This window comes from Dermochelys coriacea, chromosome 3 (assembly GCF_009764565.3).
Source record: "Dermochelys coriacea isolate rDerCor1 chromosome 3, rDerCor1.pri.v4, whole genome shotgun sequence".
Classification (NCBI taxonomy): Eukaryota; Metazoa; Chordata; order Testudines; family Dermochelyidae; genus Dermochelys; species Dermochelys coriacea.
This window is the reverse complement of record NC_050070.1, coordinates 47,152,308-47,171,665: the sequence shown is the minus strand read 5'-3', so window position 1 is coordinate 47,171,665 and position 19,358 is coordinate 47,152,308. Positions and strand designations below refer to the sequence as shown.

The window sequence follows — 19,358 nt, the reverse complement described above, 5'->3', positions numbered from 1 at the left end:
GAAGGACAGTATGCAGAGCATTTTAACCAGGGGTATTTTACATTGTACTAGAATGATAAATACTTGAAAACCATTGAAGTGAGAGGGAGAGGATTATAAATTTTGATATATTGTTTTTGCTGCCTATTGTCTGTTAAAATGTGTGGAAAATATTTCCATTTAGATTGCACCTGGCTGTTAAGTAGCCCAGTAGGGGAGATGGAGTGAGTAAGGATTCTGCCCTGCCTTGTAAGGCCATGCCATATAAGGGCTATCCACATCACAGCGGTGAGTGCGCCAGGAAGTGCAGGGGTTGCATGTCAGATATTCCTCTGGGAGAAACTTGGTGGGGCCATGGTTCTACCCCTGTGGGCTGGCTGGGCAGCAGGGAGTATGTTGTACCCTCTAAAGGTGTGTAACAAATTATTCCCTACATGCCAGAGCAACAGGAGAGTCCAGGGGACATTGGTATACTGCCTCCTGGTCTTCTCCACTCTGATGGGTTCTTCTGGGTAGCCTGTCAGTTACATAATCTAGCTCAAGTTTTCAGTATGCTTTCTTAATTGTTCACATTAAAAGCTTTTATTGTAACTCACCAAGCACTGTACCATCACACGTTAATAGTTACAGCGTCAGACAATAACGTAGGGTTTTAATAAAAAGAAAAGGAGTACTTGTGGCACCTTAGAGACTAACAAATTTATTAGAGCATAAGCTTTCGTGAGCTACAGCTCACTTCATCGGATGCATTTGGTGGAAAAAACAGAGGAGAGATTTATACACACACACACAGAGAACATGAAACAATGGGTTTATCATACACACTGTAAGGAGAGTGATCACTTAAGATAAGCTATCAACAGCAGCGGGGCGGGGGGGGGGGGAGGAGGAAAACCTTTCATGGTGACAAGCAAGGTAGGCTAATTCCAGCAGTTAACAAGAATATCAGAGGAACAGTGGGGGGTGGGGTGGGAGGGAGAAATACCATGGGGAAATAGTTTTACTTTGTGTAATGACTCATCCATTCCCAGTCTCTATTCAAGCCTAAGTTAATTGTATCCAGTTTGCAAATTAATTCCAATTCAGCAGTCTCTCGTTGGAGTCTGTTTTTGAAGCTTTTTTGTTGAAGTATAGCCACTCTTAGGTCTGTGATCGAGTGACCAGAGAGATTGAAGTGTTCTCCAACTGGTTTTTGAATGTTACAATTCTTGACGTCTGATTTGTGTCCATTCATTCTTTTACGTAGAGACTGTCCAGTTTGGCCAACGTACATGGCAGAGGGGCATTGCTGGCACAATTAGCACCGTAGTGTCCAGGAAGTGGATCTCTTGTGTGGACTGGTCCAGGCTGAGGTTGATGGTGGGATGGAAATTGTTGAAATCATGGTGGAATTCCTCAAGAGCTTCTTTTCCATGGGTCCAGATGATGAAGATGTCATCAATGTACTTGCGCTACGGTGCTAATAAGCGATGCTCACATAAACACCACCCTATATCGGAAACCTACTGACCGCTATTCCTACCTACATGCCTCTAGCTTTCATCCAGATCATACCACTCGATCCATTGTCTACAGCCAAGCGCTACGATATAACCGCATTTGCTCCAACCCCTCAGACAGAGACAAACACCTACAAGATCTCTATCATGCATTCCTACAACTACAATACCCACCTGCTGAAGTGAAGAAACAACAGATTGACAGAGCCAGAAGAGTACCCAGAAGTCACCTACTACAGGACAGGCCCAACAAAGAAAACAACAGAACGCCACTAGCCATCACCTTCAGCCCCCAACTAAAACCTCTCCAACGCATCATCAAGGATCTACAACCTATCCTGAAGGACGACCCATCACTCTCACAGATCTTGGGAGACAGACCAGTCCTTGCCTACAGACAGCCCCCCTATCTGAAGCAAATACTCACCAGCAACCACACACCACACAACAGAACCACTAACCCAGGAACCTATCCTTGCAACAAAGCCCGTTGCCAACTCTGTCCACATATCTATTCAGGGGATACCATCATAGGGCCTAATCACATCAGCCACACTATCAGAGGCTCGTTCACCTGCGCATCTACCAATGTGATATATGCCATCATGTGCCAGCAATGCCCCTCTGCCATGTACATTGGCCAAACTGGACAGTCTCTACGTAAAAGAATGAATGGACACAAATCAGATGTCAAGAATTATAACATTCAAAAACCAGTTGGAGAACACTTCAATCTCTCTGGTCACTCGATCACAGACCTAAGAGTGGCTATACTTCAACAAAAAAGCTTCAGAAACAGACTCCAACGAGAGACTGCTGAATTGGAATTAATTTGCAAACTGGATACAATTAACTTAGGCTTGAATAGAGACTGGGAATGGATGAGTCATTACACAAAGTAAAACTATTTCCCCATGGTATTTCTCTCTCCCACCCCACCCTCCACTGTTCCTCTGATATTCTTGTTAACTGCTGGAATTAGCCTACCTTGCTTGTCACCATGAAAGGTTTTCCTCCTTTCCCCCCCCTGCTGCTGGTGATGGCTTTATCTTAAGTGATCACTCTCCTTACAGTGTGTATGATAAACCCATTGTTTCATGTTCTCTGTGTGTGTATATAAATCTCTCCTCTGTTTTTTCCACCAAATGCATCCGATGAAGTGAGCTGTAGCTCACGAAAGCTTATGCTCTAATAAATTTGTTAGTCTCTAAGGTGCCACAAGTACTCCTTTTCTTTTTGCGAATACAGACTAACACGGCTGCTACTCTGAAACCTGTCATTATGTAGGGTTTTAAAGTTAGCCTGCAAAGCCCAAGGCAAACATAGGTCTATTTCTTTTTCTTGTGTGTGTTTAATTCTTTCCCTTTCCCATGAGACCTTTAGAATAGCAAATTTAGCTCAGACTTGTCAGATTCAGAAAAAAGAACAATTCCTTCTTATCTCAAATTCAAGTCTGAATATTTTCTTTTAATGGTTTATATGATGTTTAAAATAGTTTTGGTTTAAATGATAAGGTTGTATTGCTTGGAGATGGAGTGCAGTCTTGATTATGTCTTTTCTCCCCCGCCCCCCTCTTTTTTTCTTCTCATAGGTCATGGGAATAGAACTCCCGGTTATGTTTAGATCACTCATTCACTTATTTCTTTTTTTAGTATTTTAAAGCTCTTTTATGATTTCCTTTCTACTGTTTTGTTTGGCAGAGAAATTATGACTGAAAAAAGCCAAAAGAAAAGGTTCCACAGTAGCAAGGTGCCATATAGAACAGGATCCCATACCTATAATCTAAATGGCCAAAAATGGTAAATACTTGCCATTAAAAAGCATATTTTAAAGTGAAATCTGGAAAATATTTTATTAAAATGTTAAATGTAATAAAATGCAGTTTGTTAAAATAAGACTTAGCTTACAGGAAAAACTGCAAGGGAAAAATATAATACATGAAACATTATTTAGAACAAGCAGTTTCATATGGCTTGAATCACAACATCATTTCATTTTGCTAAATATATTTTAAATCCTGCAATGATTTTTAAAGTGTGGAATTAGTTCCAGCATTTAGTATTAATCATTTGGGTTCAAAGGAAAATGAAAAATGAAGATCTTGTTTTTATTTAATTAAGGACGGAAAGCTTGTTCTTAAAGCAATAAGCTATGACCAAGTGCGTTTTAGGTGATTATCACATATGTTAGGTTGCTGTACTGATTGACTTCATGTAGAAGCTATTATAAATCGATTGCCTCGCACCCACATCCTGTCCCTGACATGGGATAAATTATGAGCATGGGTACATGTAAATAGTGTGTGTATCTATTAAATACTTTGGAGCCCTATATCTACTTCTTCAAAGGCATATATTTGGGGTTAAATTTGAGGAGGTGGCTGTTGCATGCGTTTGCACCACATTTTTCAGGATATATTTTCCCAGTGGGAAACCAAAAATATGTGTCTGTTGCCTTATATCTCATTTTCTTCATCAAAACAAAATTTGGTGGAACTAAAGGTGTGAGTCTCGTGCAACAAATGAGTTTTGAGAAGATGATGTTGTGGTGACTAATGATTGTTCTTCATTAATCATAATCAGTGGATTAAAGTTGGATATGTGCATTCATGCCACGTGCTGTTTTGGGCCCCACTAGCACTGTTTTTGCCTTACAACTTTGTGAAGTTGTCAAATAAATATCTCATCCATCCTGGTTTTCATACAGACTAAGGATGTGATGTGGAAAGTGCTGACAGCCTCCTACAATGTGCTGTCTACACTCAACTTCCTCTGCACCTGCCAGGATCATATCCTTAATTCATGCTTTATTAAAGAATTAACATACATTTTGGCAATTTTTAGAAAATATAATTTGTGTTTCCAGTGTTAAAATTAGAAATGGTTTGAACCGGAATCTCAAATTTGACTTCCCTTCTCTTGAATCTCAGGAGTCCTTCAGATTCCAAACCAGGAAGGAACCTGTTCAGAGGCCACTCAGCAGCACATTTTGTGACAACAGCCAATATAACGAGAGTTCTTCCATTTTAGATGAAATCACACAACAGCTTTTAAGATTTTGGTGCCATTTATATCTAGCTACAGTTTGACTTACAACACACACTCTGAACCTTGTTTTAAACCAATAGCGTTCTAGATCCAAACACAGCCTCCTAGGATATGCCAATACTGCTGCAGTTAGACATCTGTGGCTGGCCCATGCTATCTGACTCAGGCTCGTGTGGCTCTGGCTAAGAGGCTGTTTATTGCGGTGCAGACATTTGGGCTTGGGCTGACTTGCTGGTATGTGTTTAAGAATCACTAAATCAGTTGACAGAAGAGAGGAGTGTATCATATGGGTTAATAGGAGAGAAGATGCTGTTCCCTGTAGAGCTAGTTATGCTCTCTACAACCAATGGGTTAAGGAGTAATGGAAACTCTGTACCTTTTTGTACATGCACTTTTCCCTAAGGCACTACTAACTTGGCTTCACAAGGTTGGGCAGATTAAACTGTCATTTCTTTCTGTTATGGTAATGTGGGGTATCCCATAAGGACCGTTCATATAAACAATAGAATTTTAAAGAAAACAGGGACTAATTTAACACCAGGACAGGTGTTGTTATTTGCTTGGAAACATTATTTGTGTGAAAGCAGATCTAAAAAGCATATTCTTTGGTTGCATCTTTTGAAAATTCAAAGCTTTTAACACGTGAAATTTGAGGAATATGTTAACTTTATTATTTCCAGACATGGGCCTCATTCAAAAGTTTGTGGGTTTTTTCCTTCATTCAGTGGAAATGTGCTGGCACTTTTTCTGTTATAATGTACATAAACATTTGCGTAACATTATCAGTAATTATTGAATTAGATTAATGATCTTGTTGATTAATTGATTGAGCTTTCTTTAACCTCAACATGTATTTGTGGGTGGGTGGATGTACACATATACACAGATGAGAAACAAGGCACGGCCCTAGAATCTAACAGGTGGAGTACCAGTGAGATCCAGCCCAGCCTTGCCAGGGATAACCCAGTCTGAATCTGTGGGTTGACTCTCAGTACAGTTCCTGTAATTTTACAGAAGTCAGTGGGATTGAGACTTTGAAAACACCATAAAAGGGGAATCATAGACTGGAGACCAAGTGTCTTCATGCGTTGTATTACATTACTGAAGCAAAGACACCATGTGAAGGGGGGACACTGCTTCACAGTTTAGGATCCCCAGGCCAGAAGTTAAGGGAGGTACTGTGCTCCCATACACCATCGCTGCTGAAGGGACCGACTGAAACACAGCCTTGTAGGGGAGAAAAGAGCTGTTGAGTTATAAACCCTACAGAGAGGGTTTGGAAAGGGACAATTAAAATGGAGAACCCTGCATTAACACGGTAAAAAAGACCAGCAAACCTGGAAAAGGCCGGATGAACTAGTTTGTTTAGTTTGGACATGTTTTGTTGATCCTTGGAAGGAGAAGGACTGTTTTATCGAGGTTAGTATGAAGGACTGAACCCTACATCACTGATTGATTGTGGCCCTCCAGCTGGAAGAGGGGAAAACTGAAGCATGACAGCCAGATGCTGCAAAGAGTCTGAGCCAACAGAGACCCACAATCTGAACATCTGGCTTTAGAAATATAGAGCGAGCACATTTTATTTCTCAAAGAATTATCCATTTTGATATTATGAAAACATCATTACCCTTGCCAAATAACTTCTAGAATTTTAAAATACTCAGCTATTTTGCACATCTCCCAGTCAGTCAGAGTGTGATAACAGCAAAGTATTTCAGGAGATATGGAAATTGCTTTCATCATTATGGTAAAGGCTGATTGGGAAGGCTTTTCCTCTCAATTGGATGGATCCAGCTGTAATATTTCTCTGTCACACAACTACTATGGAGAATATGTTTCCCTCATGTACAAAGTTGCCCAAAAGCACATTCCTAGGGGATGTAGGACACTAAATATACCTGAGCTTTTAGAAAAACACAAGCCAAAAATGGAAAAGATATTCAGAACTGCTTGACTCATCCCTTTGTTGAAGAAACAATTGGTCTTGGAGAAATGTTTCTGAAATACATCAGAAAGGAGTGATGCTATCCCTGGAGGGAGCTGATTGAAAGAACAAACCTGTGCCATAATTGGATAAAAGCATAAGCCACCATTCTCAAGATGAACCCTGATGGACAACAACCAGAGCTCATTGCCAAAGTCTCTCCCAGCCACGACACAGACCATTTCATCCTAAATGGTAAACCAGCCCGCAAAGCACAAAGCAAAACAAGTTAAGCAGGAACTTTGCTCGCTCCCCACAGACAACAAAGTCCACAAGGAGCAGCTCAACGCTGAGGAGCCGACTATTGCCATGAAATCCCTGAAAAGTGGAAAGGAAGCAGGGCTCGATGTATATCTAATGAAATATTGGTTCACTTTAGGACAAGAGCATAGGAGTAGCATCTTGACTTCTTTAATTCTTTCACGAGACAGTGCAGATATCCAGGCTGTGGAAAGAGGTCCAAGTGGTTGCACTACTCAAACCTAACTGTGCAAAAAGTTACTGACCACTATCCGTACTATAACATTATTTATTTAAATTTAATTTAGAAATTTTGTATTAAACTACCATGGATTTAGCTCCTGCTGCCACAGTTTCAAGCTCAATAGAGTGAATATTACCTCTGGTGCTTGTCTCAAATATAGAGACTTGAGGAATATGTGAAGTCCAAGGATAGTGACCCACAGACATAATAAGTACAAAGTCTTATCTGTACTACAAGTTTAATTAAAGCAATAAATAAATGCAATGACTAAGACTTCAGTCATACTCACATCCTCAAAGATATTTTAGGGTATGATAGCTCTCTCAATAGATGATCATTGATAGAGGGAGGGTTCCTGCTAGGGTTTCCTGTGGGGTTATCCGTTGGGGTTGTCCCTGGGGTCTTCCCACTTTTAACTAGAGAACCTTTTTTTATCTTGTTGTTCTGACCACACCTAACATCTTATACATATACATGAGGGTTTCAACCCTCTTTTCATTATCTGTACTTCCATACCCCATGAATTTTGGGGTGCCCCATTTTTCATAGGGGTTGTACTTAGTTCCTCTTATTCTCATTAGCATCTATGCACAACATATACCCTGCAGTCTTAAATTTCCATGATGTTACAATTAGGTGTGTGTCTTCCACCTGAAACACTGTAAGTCCAAGTAAAAACCCCATATGTTGTGAGATGGCACAATCCTTGAGCATTATGAACATCTGGTCTACCGTGGGATCACATTAGATCAAATGCTGATGTTCAAAGAGCACATTGAGAAGCTGAAAAAGAAAGTGAGCTCCAGGAACTATGTACTCTAGAAACTGGCCAACACAAAATGGGGAGCTGACCCCTAAAAATTCCAAGCAACCAGTCTTGCTCAGTAATGATACTGCGGAGTATTGCACCCTAGTATGGTCACACTCAAGTCGTGCTCACAAAATTGATACTGAACTTAATCCTGCAAGATCATCTCAGGGAGTGTGATACTGACTGAATGCATCCGATGAAGTGAGCTGTAGCTCATGGAAAGCTTATGCTCAAATAAATCTGTTAGTCTCTAAGGTGCCACAAGCACTCCTTTTCTTTTTGCAAATATAGACTAACACGGCTGCTACTCTGAAACCTGACTCCCACACTGTTCCTATACTGCCCCACAAGGATTGCACTGCCATCAGTGCAGCGGGATATGTTTAGTAATAAGGAGAGACAAAAACAAGTGCATCATCAAAGACACTCGCTGTGTGGACACATTATACCACCCAAGAGGCTGAAATCCAGAAAGAGCTTTATCTCTGAAGATCCTTGACCAAAAAATACAACTGTGGAAGGTTAAAGAGTAATAAAATGGCAGGAAATGCCATTGATCTTGGAGAACCAGGTTCCTTCAGAACAACCTTCTCCAGGCGCTGAGCTCAAATGAAAACGCTGGTGTACTCTTGGGTGAGAGTTAAGATGGCAAAGACTGGTGGCAATATAACCAAGTGGAAGCTGAAGAATGACCCCAAATGTGAATATGGAGAGCCTAGGCAACTGTTGAAGTGATATAGTACCCTCTGTCAACATTCTGTACCCTTGGGGAGCTATTTGAGATAAGTGATAATAGTGGGGCACAGTACCCCCCCAAACATATCTGATAATACCAGATCTTGAGTGCGTTTTTGGAGTGATAAGCTATGCTTTTTGTGTAAATAGAATTTTCTAAAGTTTATAGTTAGAAATCTTCTTGCTAATATGAATAAAGGAATACTGTAAGTCTATCTTAATTTGAAGGAAGAATTTCTCTCTCCATTCTAACATAAAGGTTTGCATGTCAGAGATACCCACCACATCTGTGTATCTTGGAAAAGATAATAATGAGCTATAATGACCAATGCAAAAATAATGTTTGCGCTGCGGTAATTATCTATCTAACTCTACTGCCACTATTTGTTACTCTTTCTACTGGATGGTGTAAAAGCAAGAAAGTAAAAACAGACACACATTAATTTTTCCATTCCTAACATTAGGGGGGGAAATGATTTCCAAATGGAAAAAGGACAAAATGGTGAAGACGTTCGCCAGATTGATGAGATTCAAATTGAAAAATAAAGCTAATTTTATTTTTTCCTCACATTTCTAATCACTCTGGCTCCCACTGTAGAACTTGGCTTGCTGTGATTAAGTGACTTGCCAGTAGAGCAGAGTGGAGAAAGGTATTCCATTTCATGGAGTATTTCAATATTTTAAAATTTGGTTTTATTTTTATTTGGAATAAAAACCAAAATTTTGAAATTCTCCATGGAAAGGAATGGAGCCCTGGCTCCAGGCTGGTCCACCTGGCAGGCTGCCTCAGGACCCGGGACTCTGGAAGCCCTTGATTCTGAGGCAGTATGCCTGGTGGGCTGTCCTGAAACCATGGACCCTGGAAGTCCAGCTCCCCAGCAGTCATTCAGATGGGCTGCCAAGGAGCAAGGCAGGCAATCTGGCAGGAAAAACAGCAAGTTTCTGCCATAACTCTGTCTGGGTTCTGTCAGAACTTGGTCGAAATTAGAACAGTCTGCACAAAATGTTTACTTTTTGACAAATCAGCAAATACTAATGAAAAAACCTTCTGGTATAAGTTTTCCAACTAGCTTTAATTGTAATACACTGAGTCAGGGGCAGAGCTAGGCTAAGAATTCAGCAACTGCTGTATGCCAGTACTGGATTTAGATTACTAAAAATCATCTTTCTCTCCAGGCATTTGGGCTGACCTGGTGTGAATAGTGACATGGAGGACAAAAAGGGTAATGTAATAAATGTAGGTAAAACAATTAATTTTCCCTTAAGAGAGCCAATCCTGTCTCTAGATTCTTATTGCAGCTCTCATTAGAGTTGTGTCAATGGGAGTTGTACTTGACCATCTGAAACCATAAGTTGGCACAATATATACCAAAATGTTTTACTTAGGTTTACAGAATAATTCCTTAGTTTGTACCTTATTTCTGCAAACTAGAAACTGGCAAATGAATGACTGTGAATCTTTGACTATAAACCTACTGGGCCTTAGGTCTATCCAAAGTTACCTTTCCTCTCCCCTGATCCTGGGGTTGACCAGCGGCCAATCCAGGTCTCAGTGTAATTTAGAAAAATGTAAGGGATGTTCCAAGTTACACCGAACAGTCCTGTCATGCTTCCGTCTGCTCTCGGCTTGCCCAGAAACACCTTTTATGTGCAGAAACAGGAGGAAAAATTGCTGTAAAGGCTGTTATATAGCCTTTACACCACTCAGGAAATTCCTTGCTGAGCTGTTAGGGCACAAAGAGAATGGAGCCAGGAACTGAATTAGTTTTAGATATTTGAATTAATAATATTTAGGAATAATTCTGTGTACATTTCTATATTCTATAACTCTCTTAATTTCTTTATTATTAAGGGGATACATTTTCAGAAGTGCATACGTCCCATGGACTTTCACTGAGACTTGGGCTCCTGTGTCACTTAGGTGCTTTTGAAAATTTTACCCGAAGGCTTTTGTATGACAATAGGATCTTTGTTCCTTAGGCTTCATCTGCTGCTGCACCTTGTCTACACCTGACATTGTAATCCTCTGTTTATTAAACTAGAATAATTTACATAGTAATAAATTGATCTAATAAGGAGAAGATTATGACATATGGAAGCTGCAGGAAAAGTTTAAACCCACAGACAGATCCCATTTTCATGATGAATGCCTTAGTAAAACAGAGGGGTTAACATTTATATCCTATACTATAAACTATACTATACTATAAACTATATACTAGTTTGGAAATTATAGGGTTTTTTGTAGTATTTATGATAATTCTATATAACGAAGTAGCATTCTTCATAAATCTAATGAAGCCTAAATTACATGGCACATCACCACCAATGTCTCTTTTAAAACTTGGCGTCCTTATTTGAGTGAATGTAATATTTTCTGGATTATCAAAATATAAATGAACACGGAAACTTTTATATTCCATAGAATCTTGTTATTTTTTTCTCAGACATGTTGCATATGTTTTTCAAATCTCTAGCTATAGATCTTACTTTTTTCATTAACTATATGCATAAACAAGAGAAAGCACAATGTAATGCAATCAATGCTCTGTTATAGTGTATTATTTCTGCTATTATATGACCTTATGACAAAGCAGAATTGCATCCATTCTTAAGAACATAAAAACAGCAATACTGGATCAGACCAAAGGTCCATCCAGCCCAGTATCCTGTCTACTGACAGTGGCCAATGCCAGATGCCCCAGAGGGAGTGAACCTAACAGGTAATGATCAAGTGATCTCTCCCCTGCCATCCATCTCCACCCTCTGACAAACAGAAGCTAGGGACACCATTCCTTACCCATCCTGGCTAATAGCCATTCATGGACTTAACCTCCATGAATTTATCCAGTTCTCTTTTAAACCCTGTTATAGTCCTAGCCTTCACAACCTCCTCAGGCAAGGAGTTCCACAGGATGACAGTGTGCTGTGTGTGAAGAAGAACTTCCTTTTATTTGTTTTAAACGAGCTGCCCATTAATTTCATTTGGTAGCCCCTAGTTCTTATATTATGGGAACAAGTAAATAACTTTTCCTTATTCACTTTCTCCACACCACTCATGATTTTATATATCTCTATCGTATCCCCCTTTAGTCTCCTCTTTTCCAAGCTGAAAATTCCTAGCGTCTTTAATCTCTCCTCATATGGGACCCATTCCAAACTCCTAATCATTTTAGTTGCCCTTTTCTGAACCTTTTCTAATGACAGTATATCTTTTTTGAGATGAGGGGGCCACATCTGTACTCAGTATTCAAGATGTGGGCGTACCATGGATTTATATAAGGACAATAAGATATTCTCCATCTTATTTTCTATCCTTTTTTAATGATTCCTAACATCCTGTTTGCTTTTTTGACTGCCGCTGCACACACATGGACGTCTTCAGAGAAATATCCACGATGACTCCAAGAGCTTTCTCCTGATTTGTTGTAGCTAAATTAGCCCCCATCATATTGTATGTATAGTTGGGGTTATTTTTTTCCAGTGTGCATTACTTCACATTTATCCACATTAAATTTCATTTGCCATTTTGTTGCCCAATCACTTAGTCTTGTGAGATCTTTTTGAAGCAGACTGTGAAGAACTTTGGTGTTAACTATCTTGAGCAGTTTAGTATCATCTGCAAACTTTGCCACTTCACTGTTTACACTTTTCTCCAGATCATTTATGAATAAGTTGAATAGGATTGGTCCTAGGACTGACCCTTGGGGAGAACCACTAGTTACGCCTCTCCATTCTGAAAATTTACCATTTATTCCTACCTCTTTGTTCCCTTTTAACAAGTTCTCAATCCATGAAAGGATCTTCCCTCTTATCCCATGACAGCTTAATTTGCATAAGAGCTTTTGGTGAGGGTCAAAGTCTTTCTGGAAATCTAAGTACACTATGTCCACTGGATGCCCCTTGTCCACGTGTTTGATGATCCCTTCAAAGAACTCTAATAGATTAGTAAAACATGATTTCCCTTTACAGAAACCATGTTGACTTTTGTGCAACAATTTATGATGATCTACGTGTCTGACAATTTTATTCTTTACTATTCTTTATTATATTGTGTCAACTAATTTGTCTGGTACTGACGTTAGACTTACTGGTCTGTAATTGCCAGAATACCTCTAGACCCCTTTTTTAATATTAGTGTTACATTAGTTATCTTCCAGTCATTGGGTACAGAAGCTGATTTAAAGGACAGGTTACAAACCATAGTTAATAATTCCGCAATTTCACATTTGAGTTCTTTCAGAACTCTTGGGTGAATGCCATCTGATCCCGGTGATTTGTTACTGTTAAGTATCTCAATTAATTCTAAAACCTCCTCTAGTGACACTTCAATCTGTGACAATTCCTCAGATTTGTCACCTAAAAAAGATGGCTCAGGTTTGGGAATCTCCCTAACATCGTCAGCTGTGAAGATTGAAGCAAAGAATTTATTTAATTTCTCTGCGATGACTCTATCATCTCTAAGTGCTTCTTTTGTATCTTGATCATCCAGGGGCCCCACTGTCTGTTTATCAGGCTTCCTGCTTCCGATGTACTTAAAAAACATTTTGTTATTACCTTTTGAGTTTTTGGCTAGCTGGTATTCAAACTCCTTTTTGGCTTTTCTTATTACATTTTTACATTTAATTTGGCAGTGTTTTATGCTCCTTTCTATTTACATCACTAGGATTTGACTTCCACTTTTTAAAAGATGCCTTTTTATCTCTCACTGCTTCTTTTACATGGTTGTTAAGCCATGGTGGCTCTTTTTTAGTTCTTTTACTGTGTTTTTTAATTTGGGGTATACATTTAAGTTGAGCCTCTATTATGGTGTCTTTGAAAAGTGTCCATGCAGCTTGCATGGATTTCACTTCACTGTATCTTTTAGTTTCTGTTTAACTAACCTCCTCATTTTTGCATAGTTCCCCATCTGAAATTAAATGCCACTGTTGGGCTGTCGAAGTGTTCTTCACTATTTCCAAGCGGTCCTGTTATAGTTACCTCCTTAAATTCTTATCTACCTTTTTTTAAAATAAAGAGTCTGTAGATAAATGTTAATTAGCATAATAAATAAATGCAAAATATTTATGTATTTAAGATGGCAGATCACACAGAAGTAATGAGAGGGATCGAGCGGCATCCTGGGGTCCAATATCCTGTACTCACACCTAATCTTCAAGGTTTTCATTCTGCTGTAAGTGGATTGCTAGAGTGTGCCTACAGTTAAATTCTTCGTGTTTCAAACACTTTATGCACAGTACCATAAACTAGCTATTTCATATCATTTACCCAGTCCTGTTAGAATTAGGCTGTATTTTTTTTTCTGAAAAAGTATCAGTTTTCATGAAGAAACTCACAAATTTTACAGAGCGATAAATGTAATTTTAGTGGCCAGTATCAATCACACAGTCCTTTATAAGATGCCATAAATGTTGTAGTACATACCCTAAGAAAGAAACAAAGAATTCCTTTTCATTCTTTAGCTTGTTGATGTTACAGCTGGTTGAAAATTTCCCAATAAAATGTTTTTCCATCAGAAAATGCAGATTCAGCAAAATTGAAAGTTTTTGTGGAAATACTTATTGTCAGAATTTTCAATAGGAAATGACCTTTTCTTTAAGTTCAAAATGTTTTGTGTTGTCTATTATTTTATCTTATGTTATATTGTAATAGTCAAAAGGGTAAAGTTAAAACTCACAGTTTCAACCTTACTGAAAAGAAATGTATCAATAAGATCAAAAATATTTTAGAATATTTCATTTTGTGAAAAATGTCAAGATTTCTACTTTTTTTTTCTGATTGGGGACTAAATGAAATTTGGAAATTCTTGTGAGATGGCAATTTCATTTTTTTTTTTTTTTTTTTTACCAAAACCAGGAGTTTAGGCCCCAGTCCTGCAGTACGTTGCCTGCAGAATCTGTTGATTTGCTCTTCGGCTGTTCGGCCTAATAGCCATCTCTGTGACCCTGCCTGTGACCTAGTAATCTGACTCTGACCCTGCCCTGGGGCTCCAGTCTGGCCACAACCTCTGGTATCTCACCCTGGCCTGATTCTGACCCTGACTCATCTGTTGATCTGGGATCCAGTGATTATTCTGATCCTGGCTTGCTGACTACTGTATTGTGCCAGGCCAGCTGTGACTTCTAGGTCACACTGCCTGTGCCCTGGTTCCCTTCCAATGGGAAACAAGCCTTCCCAAATCAAATAGCACATTTTTCTCATGGAATGCTCTTCCCTTCTCTCTCAGATTTATTTTTCCTTCTTTCCCCTATTGCTGTTAGCAGTTTAATCTCAGAACAGATTGTGTTTAAGCTGCCTGATGGAGACTAAGAGTATGTCTACACTACAATTAAACACCTGTGGCTGGCCCATGCCAGCTGATATAGGCTTGTAGGGCTTGGTCTAAGGGTCTGTTTAATTGCAATATAGATGTTTGGGTTCAGGCTGAAGCCCAAGATTTGGGACCCTCCCATCCCAAACATCTGCACCTCAATTAAACAACTGCTTAGCCTGAGTCAACTTCTACTTGCAGTGTAGGCATACCCCAAACCATTTAGAACCAGAGGGAAAGAAAATAACACCATAAAGAATATAGGAGAAAGTCAGTCTGACCCTCTCCATCCTCCTGTGATGTAAGTGGGGACTGCTTGTGCACAGCCAGACTGGGACCTAACCCAGAGCCTTTTTTTTTTTTTTTTCAGGAGAATGGTGTAAAGGGGTTGGCTTGCCTTTCTCTCCAAGTTTTTACTGCTTTAGCTATCTGTGTAGATAGAGATGCTCCTACATTTAGGGAAATAAACTATACTGACATAAACACCTCCTACCTCTGTCGACACTAGGAGGTTTTACCAATTTAACTAATCTGTTTTGAAACAGATAAGATTAAAGTGGTACAAAAACTGGGTGTAGATAATCCTGGAATTCTTGAGGGATTTCCCCCGTCTCCCAAGATCAGGGATGTATGTGGATAAGTCCCATTAAAGGTATGGAGAACAGACTGTATGGAGCCAATTAACATTTACATTGTTTTTAGTTGCTCTATAAATGATATTTAAACAGCAAGTGGCAATAGCATAAATGGCATGTAATATGCCTGAATCACTGCAATGAATAGGTTTTTTAATATCATATTTGCATCATTTCTTGCAATTTATTACCTAAGCTTATCATTTTAAAAACTCATGTGTTAATTGATAAAGCAGTTATTGATAAATTGATAAAGCCTTAACCCATTTAATAACAAAGGGAAAGAAGCATGCCCTGGTGATTTGAGTTAATTAAGAGGGCAAATGATATGAAATCTGTATGGTTGCAAATAGACTGAAGAAAATTTAGAATTAAAGTTACAATTATTGTAACTTCAGATAGAGTTATATACTGTATACTATATTGACTAATACGTTGTTAAATTTGTTTAAAACTAAGGATCTAGAATTTCTTCATTACAGAATACAATACTTATCTTACTTATATTAATACATATTTACAGTTCTGTTTTATTGAATTACATTTTACAGATTGCAGCAGGAGCTACAGAGATATCAGTATTCGGTGCAGCATCTGAATCTTTCAACAAAATGAACATTAATTGTTCCATAGAAGAAAGCATAGAAAAATTTGAAGAAGTTACTAAATCAGCAAGAAATATGAATATTCCAGTGCGAGGGTAATTATAAAGCTTCATATGTAATCTCAATTTATGAACTGCAGTTTGCAATGTAATTTCATAGTCATATTGCTGTCAGTTAGCAAACACAAATTGACACGATCAAATTCCATACATGTTAAATAACTTTTATTAATTGAATCTATTGTGTAACAATATTTTCTAAATTTCAAACATATTTTTGCTCTCTACATTTTAGCAACTATTGATAAATATTGCTTTCTTCAGAAATGCAAAAACTAATTTGTATGTATTAATTTATATCCTTTTTTATGCACTGTTGTTATCAATGCTGTTGCCACAAGTCTGAGAATAATGTTTGGTATGCGCTGTTATGTACCATGACCAGTAGTAAGAACTCACAATATTGGTTTTTTTTTCTGAGTCATGAAAATAAACTAGGTGGGCTATATTTTTATTACTTGGAGGTAGTGAATCAATACATAGAAATTATATGATAAATTTCCTCCAGCAAAAAACCCATGAGAGGGAGAAAAGTTACTCTAGAAACTCCAGGGGTTGAAACTTGCAGAGTTTCCAATGCATTATGCTCTTGACCTCTCAAGTATACTCATTTCTCCAGAATATCTCCTTTTCAGGGAAATTTTGAGTATAAAGTTACAGTCCTCTTAACCATCCTTGTTTCCCCGTTCCATCTCCTGTCTCGCTGTAAAGAGTTACAGGTTTCAGGATTTTCCCAGTCGTTCAATGACAGAAGCATAATTGGGAATGAATTTTGCCAACCAGGAGGTAAGACCCAAGAACGAACGTAAGGTTTGCAAATCTGTTGGAGGAGGAGCAATTGAAATTGCCAGGATATGATCTGGATCAGGTTTTAGTCCAACCTGTGAAATTGTATGCCCCAGAAAGGAGAGTTCAGTTTGTCTATATTTGCATTTGGACCTATTGAGCTTGAGGCCTGCTTTGCTGATGCAGTTTAGTACAGACTGCAGATTATTGTCATGATCCTCGGAAGTATTTCCAAACACGATAATATCATCCAGATAGCACTGAACTCCATGTTGATTCTTCAGAATCAATGACATCATTTTTTGAAAGGCACTTGGGGCAGATGTGAGACCGTTTAAAATGAAATAGTCCCTCGTGTAATAAATGCTGTGAAGTCTCTGCTATCTTCAAGTAACATAACCTGGTGGTATGCGCTCTGCAAATCAAGAGTAGAAAACATCTTTGCTCCACAGAGTTCTGCAAATATCTCTTCTATGTGAGGAAGAGGATGGCTGTCAATCACAATAGCTTTATTTGGCTCCCTTAAGTCCACACAAAGGCGAATGCCTCCACCCTTCTTCTGTGTCACTACTATAGGTGAAACCCATTCCGAGGAGTCGATCTCTTCAATAGTGTCCTTTTGAACAAGTTTTCTAAGTTCCTCTGAAACAGCTTCCCTTACTGAAAATGGTAAGCGCCATAACTTCTGTCATACAGGCATCACATTATTCCTCATTTTAACTTTATGCAGAAACCCGTAAGCACAGCCGAATTTCTCCTCAACCTGGTGTTGGGTCCCAGCTGAAACTGGTGTGCGTACCGCAAGAGTGCTTTGCTGAGGAAGATCAATTTGTCCATTAACTACCCTGAGATTTAAAGCAGCCAATAAATCTCTGCCAAGGATAGGAGTGTCTTTGTGGACAATGTAGAACTCTGAAGTTACACAGCAATCACCAAAAGTAACTATTAGAGTCAGGCAGCCACGTACTGGAATATGGTTTTTCAAATAGCACACCAAGTGAAGTTTGGGTTCAGTAAGAGGCACATCCTTAAAGTAATGCAGATAGATGGAATCAGGTAGTATAGATACTGCTGAGCCAGTGTCCAACATTAGTTGAATAGAGTGTGGTTTGCCTGAGGGTATGGCGGAAACGTTTACAGTGCACTTTATCTGTTCTGAAATATGTGCAATAGTGATTTTGTCCATGCTCAGAACAGTAACATCTGGTATTGTAACTGCATGCACTTGTTGATTGAACTAGCTACTGCGACATGCTTTAGCAAAATGTCCAATCTTTTTGCAATGATTGCACTGAGCTACTTTTGCAGGACATCCTGTGTAGCTTGCAAGGTGTTTTGGGGATCCACAGTGAAAACATGCTTTTACTGTATTTTGAATTTGCTGATTCAGTGGTCTTTCATTAGTTTTTTTCTTGCAATTGTGTGTCTGCAGTGGTAGTGAACTTTTCTGCAAAGGAGTCACAACCTGGACTGTGCCTCCTGTATCCATGCTCATTATTTTGGTTTCAGCTGTAGCTGACTCAATCTGAGTAGCAATGGTTATTGCTTTTTCTAGTGTAAGTTGTGGTTCTAGAAGTAAGCATTCTCTTACATGAAACATGGTTGTTTTCTCAATGAGCTGGTCTCTAATCATCTCATCTGCCATATTCCCAAAGTCACAAATTACAATCAGACTCCTCAGGGAAGCAATATACTGCATTATAGTTTCCCCTGGTTTCTGCTCACGCTGGCGAAATCTGTAGCGATTAGCTACTACATTCACTTTTGGCACAAAAAATTCTTTTTATGCAGTGAGTGCAGTCTCATATTTATCATCTGCAAGGGGAAAAGTGTAAAATATATGCTGCCCTTCTGCTCCAAGGCAGTGGATTAGCAGAGCATGCTTTCTTACTTCAGAAATCTCTGTAGCACTGATTGCAAGCAGATAAGTCTCAAACATATGGCTCCAGGCAATAAAAGCAATTGGAGGCTCATTTGGCTTTGCAGAAAGGGGGCAGGTGGTTCAGAGGGAGAAGATCCATCCTCGTCGCCAAAATGTTGTATTAACCAGGCAAAGTACTAACAAGCTTCAACAGGACTTTATTTTCAAAGTGGAAACCTCTTTCCCAAACTGCAGCTGCACCCTCTATAGCTTTCTCCCAGCCTCTCAAATCCTCCCCCCTCCTTCCTGTTTCTTGTCCTTTCAGACTCCCAACAGCCAGTGCTCCCAATTCTAAGAATTACAAGCAACATCTAAACACCATAAGTAGAATCAAAGAAGGTAATTTATGATGTACTGTGGGGTTTTTTTTAGTGTTTCTGATGTATTTTGAGTGTTTTGAGTGTATATTGTTGATTGTGAGATGTATTTCATAGAATCATAGAAGATTAGGGCTGGAAGAGATCTCAGGAGGTCATGTAGTCCAACCCCCTGCTCAAAGCAGG

General features: G+C 39.0%; 1 protein-coding gene across 7 annotated transcripts in view; it reads left to right on the top strand.

Moving 5' to 3' along the window:
• The window catches only part of HMGCLL1 (3-hydroxymethyl-3-methylglutaryl-CoA lyase like 1), a 117,158-nt gene that overhangs the window by 32,579 nt on the left and 65,221 nt on the right, over positions 1-19,358 (top strand). For 6 of the 7 annotated variants that reach the window (XM_043510387.1, XM_038397787.2, XM_038397792.2 and 3 more), the window contains 2 exons: positions 13,617-13,712; positions 16,036-16,184. In XM_043510387.1, the coding sequence (XP_043366322.1) occupies positions 13,617-13,712; positions 16,036-16,184 (245 nt within the window). The remainder of the gene's footprint in view (positions 1-13,616; positions 13,713-16,035; positions 16,185-19,358) is intronic. The other variant, XM_038397786.2, reaches the window with a different exon arrangement.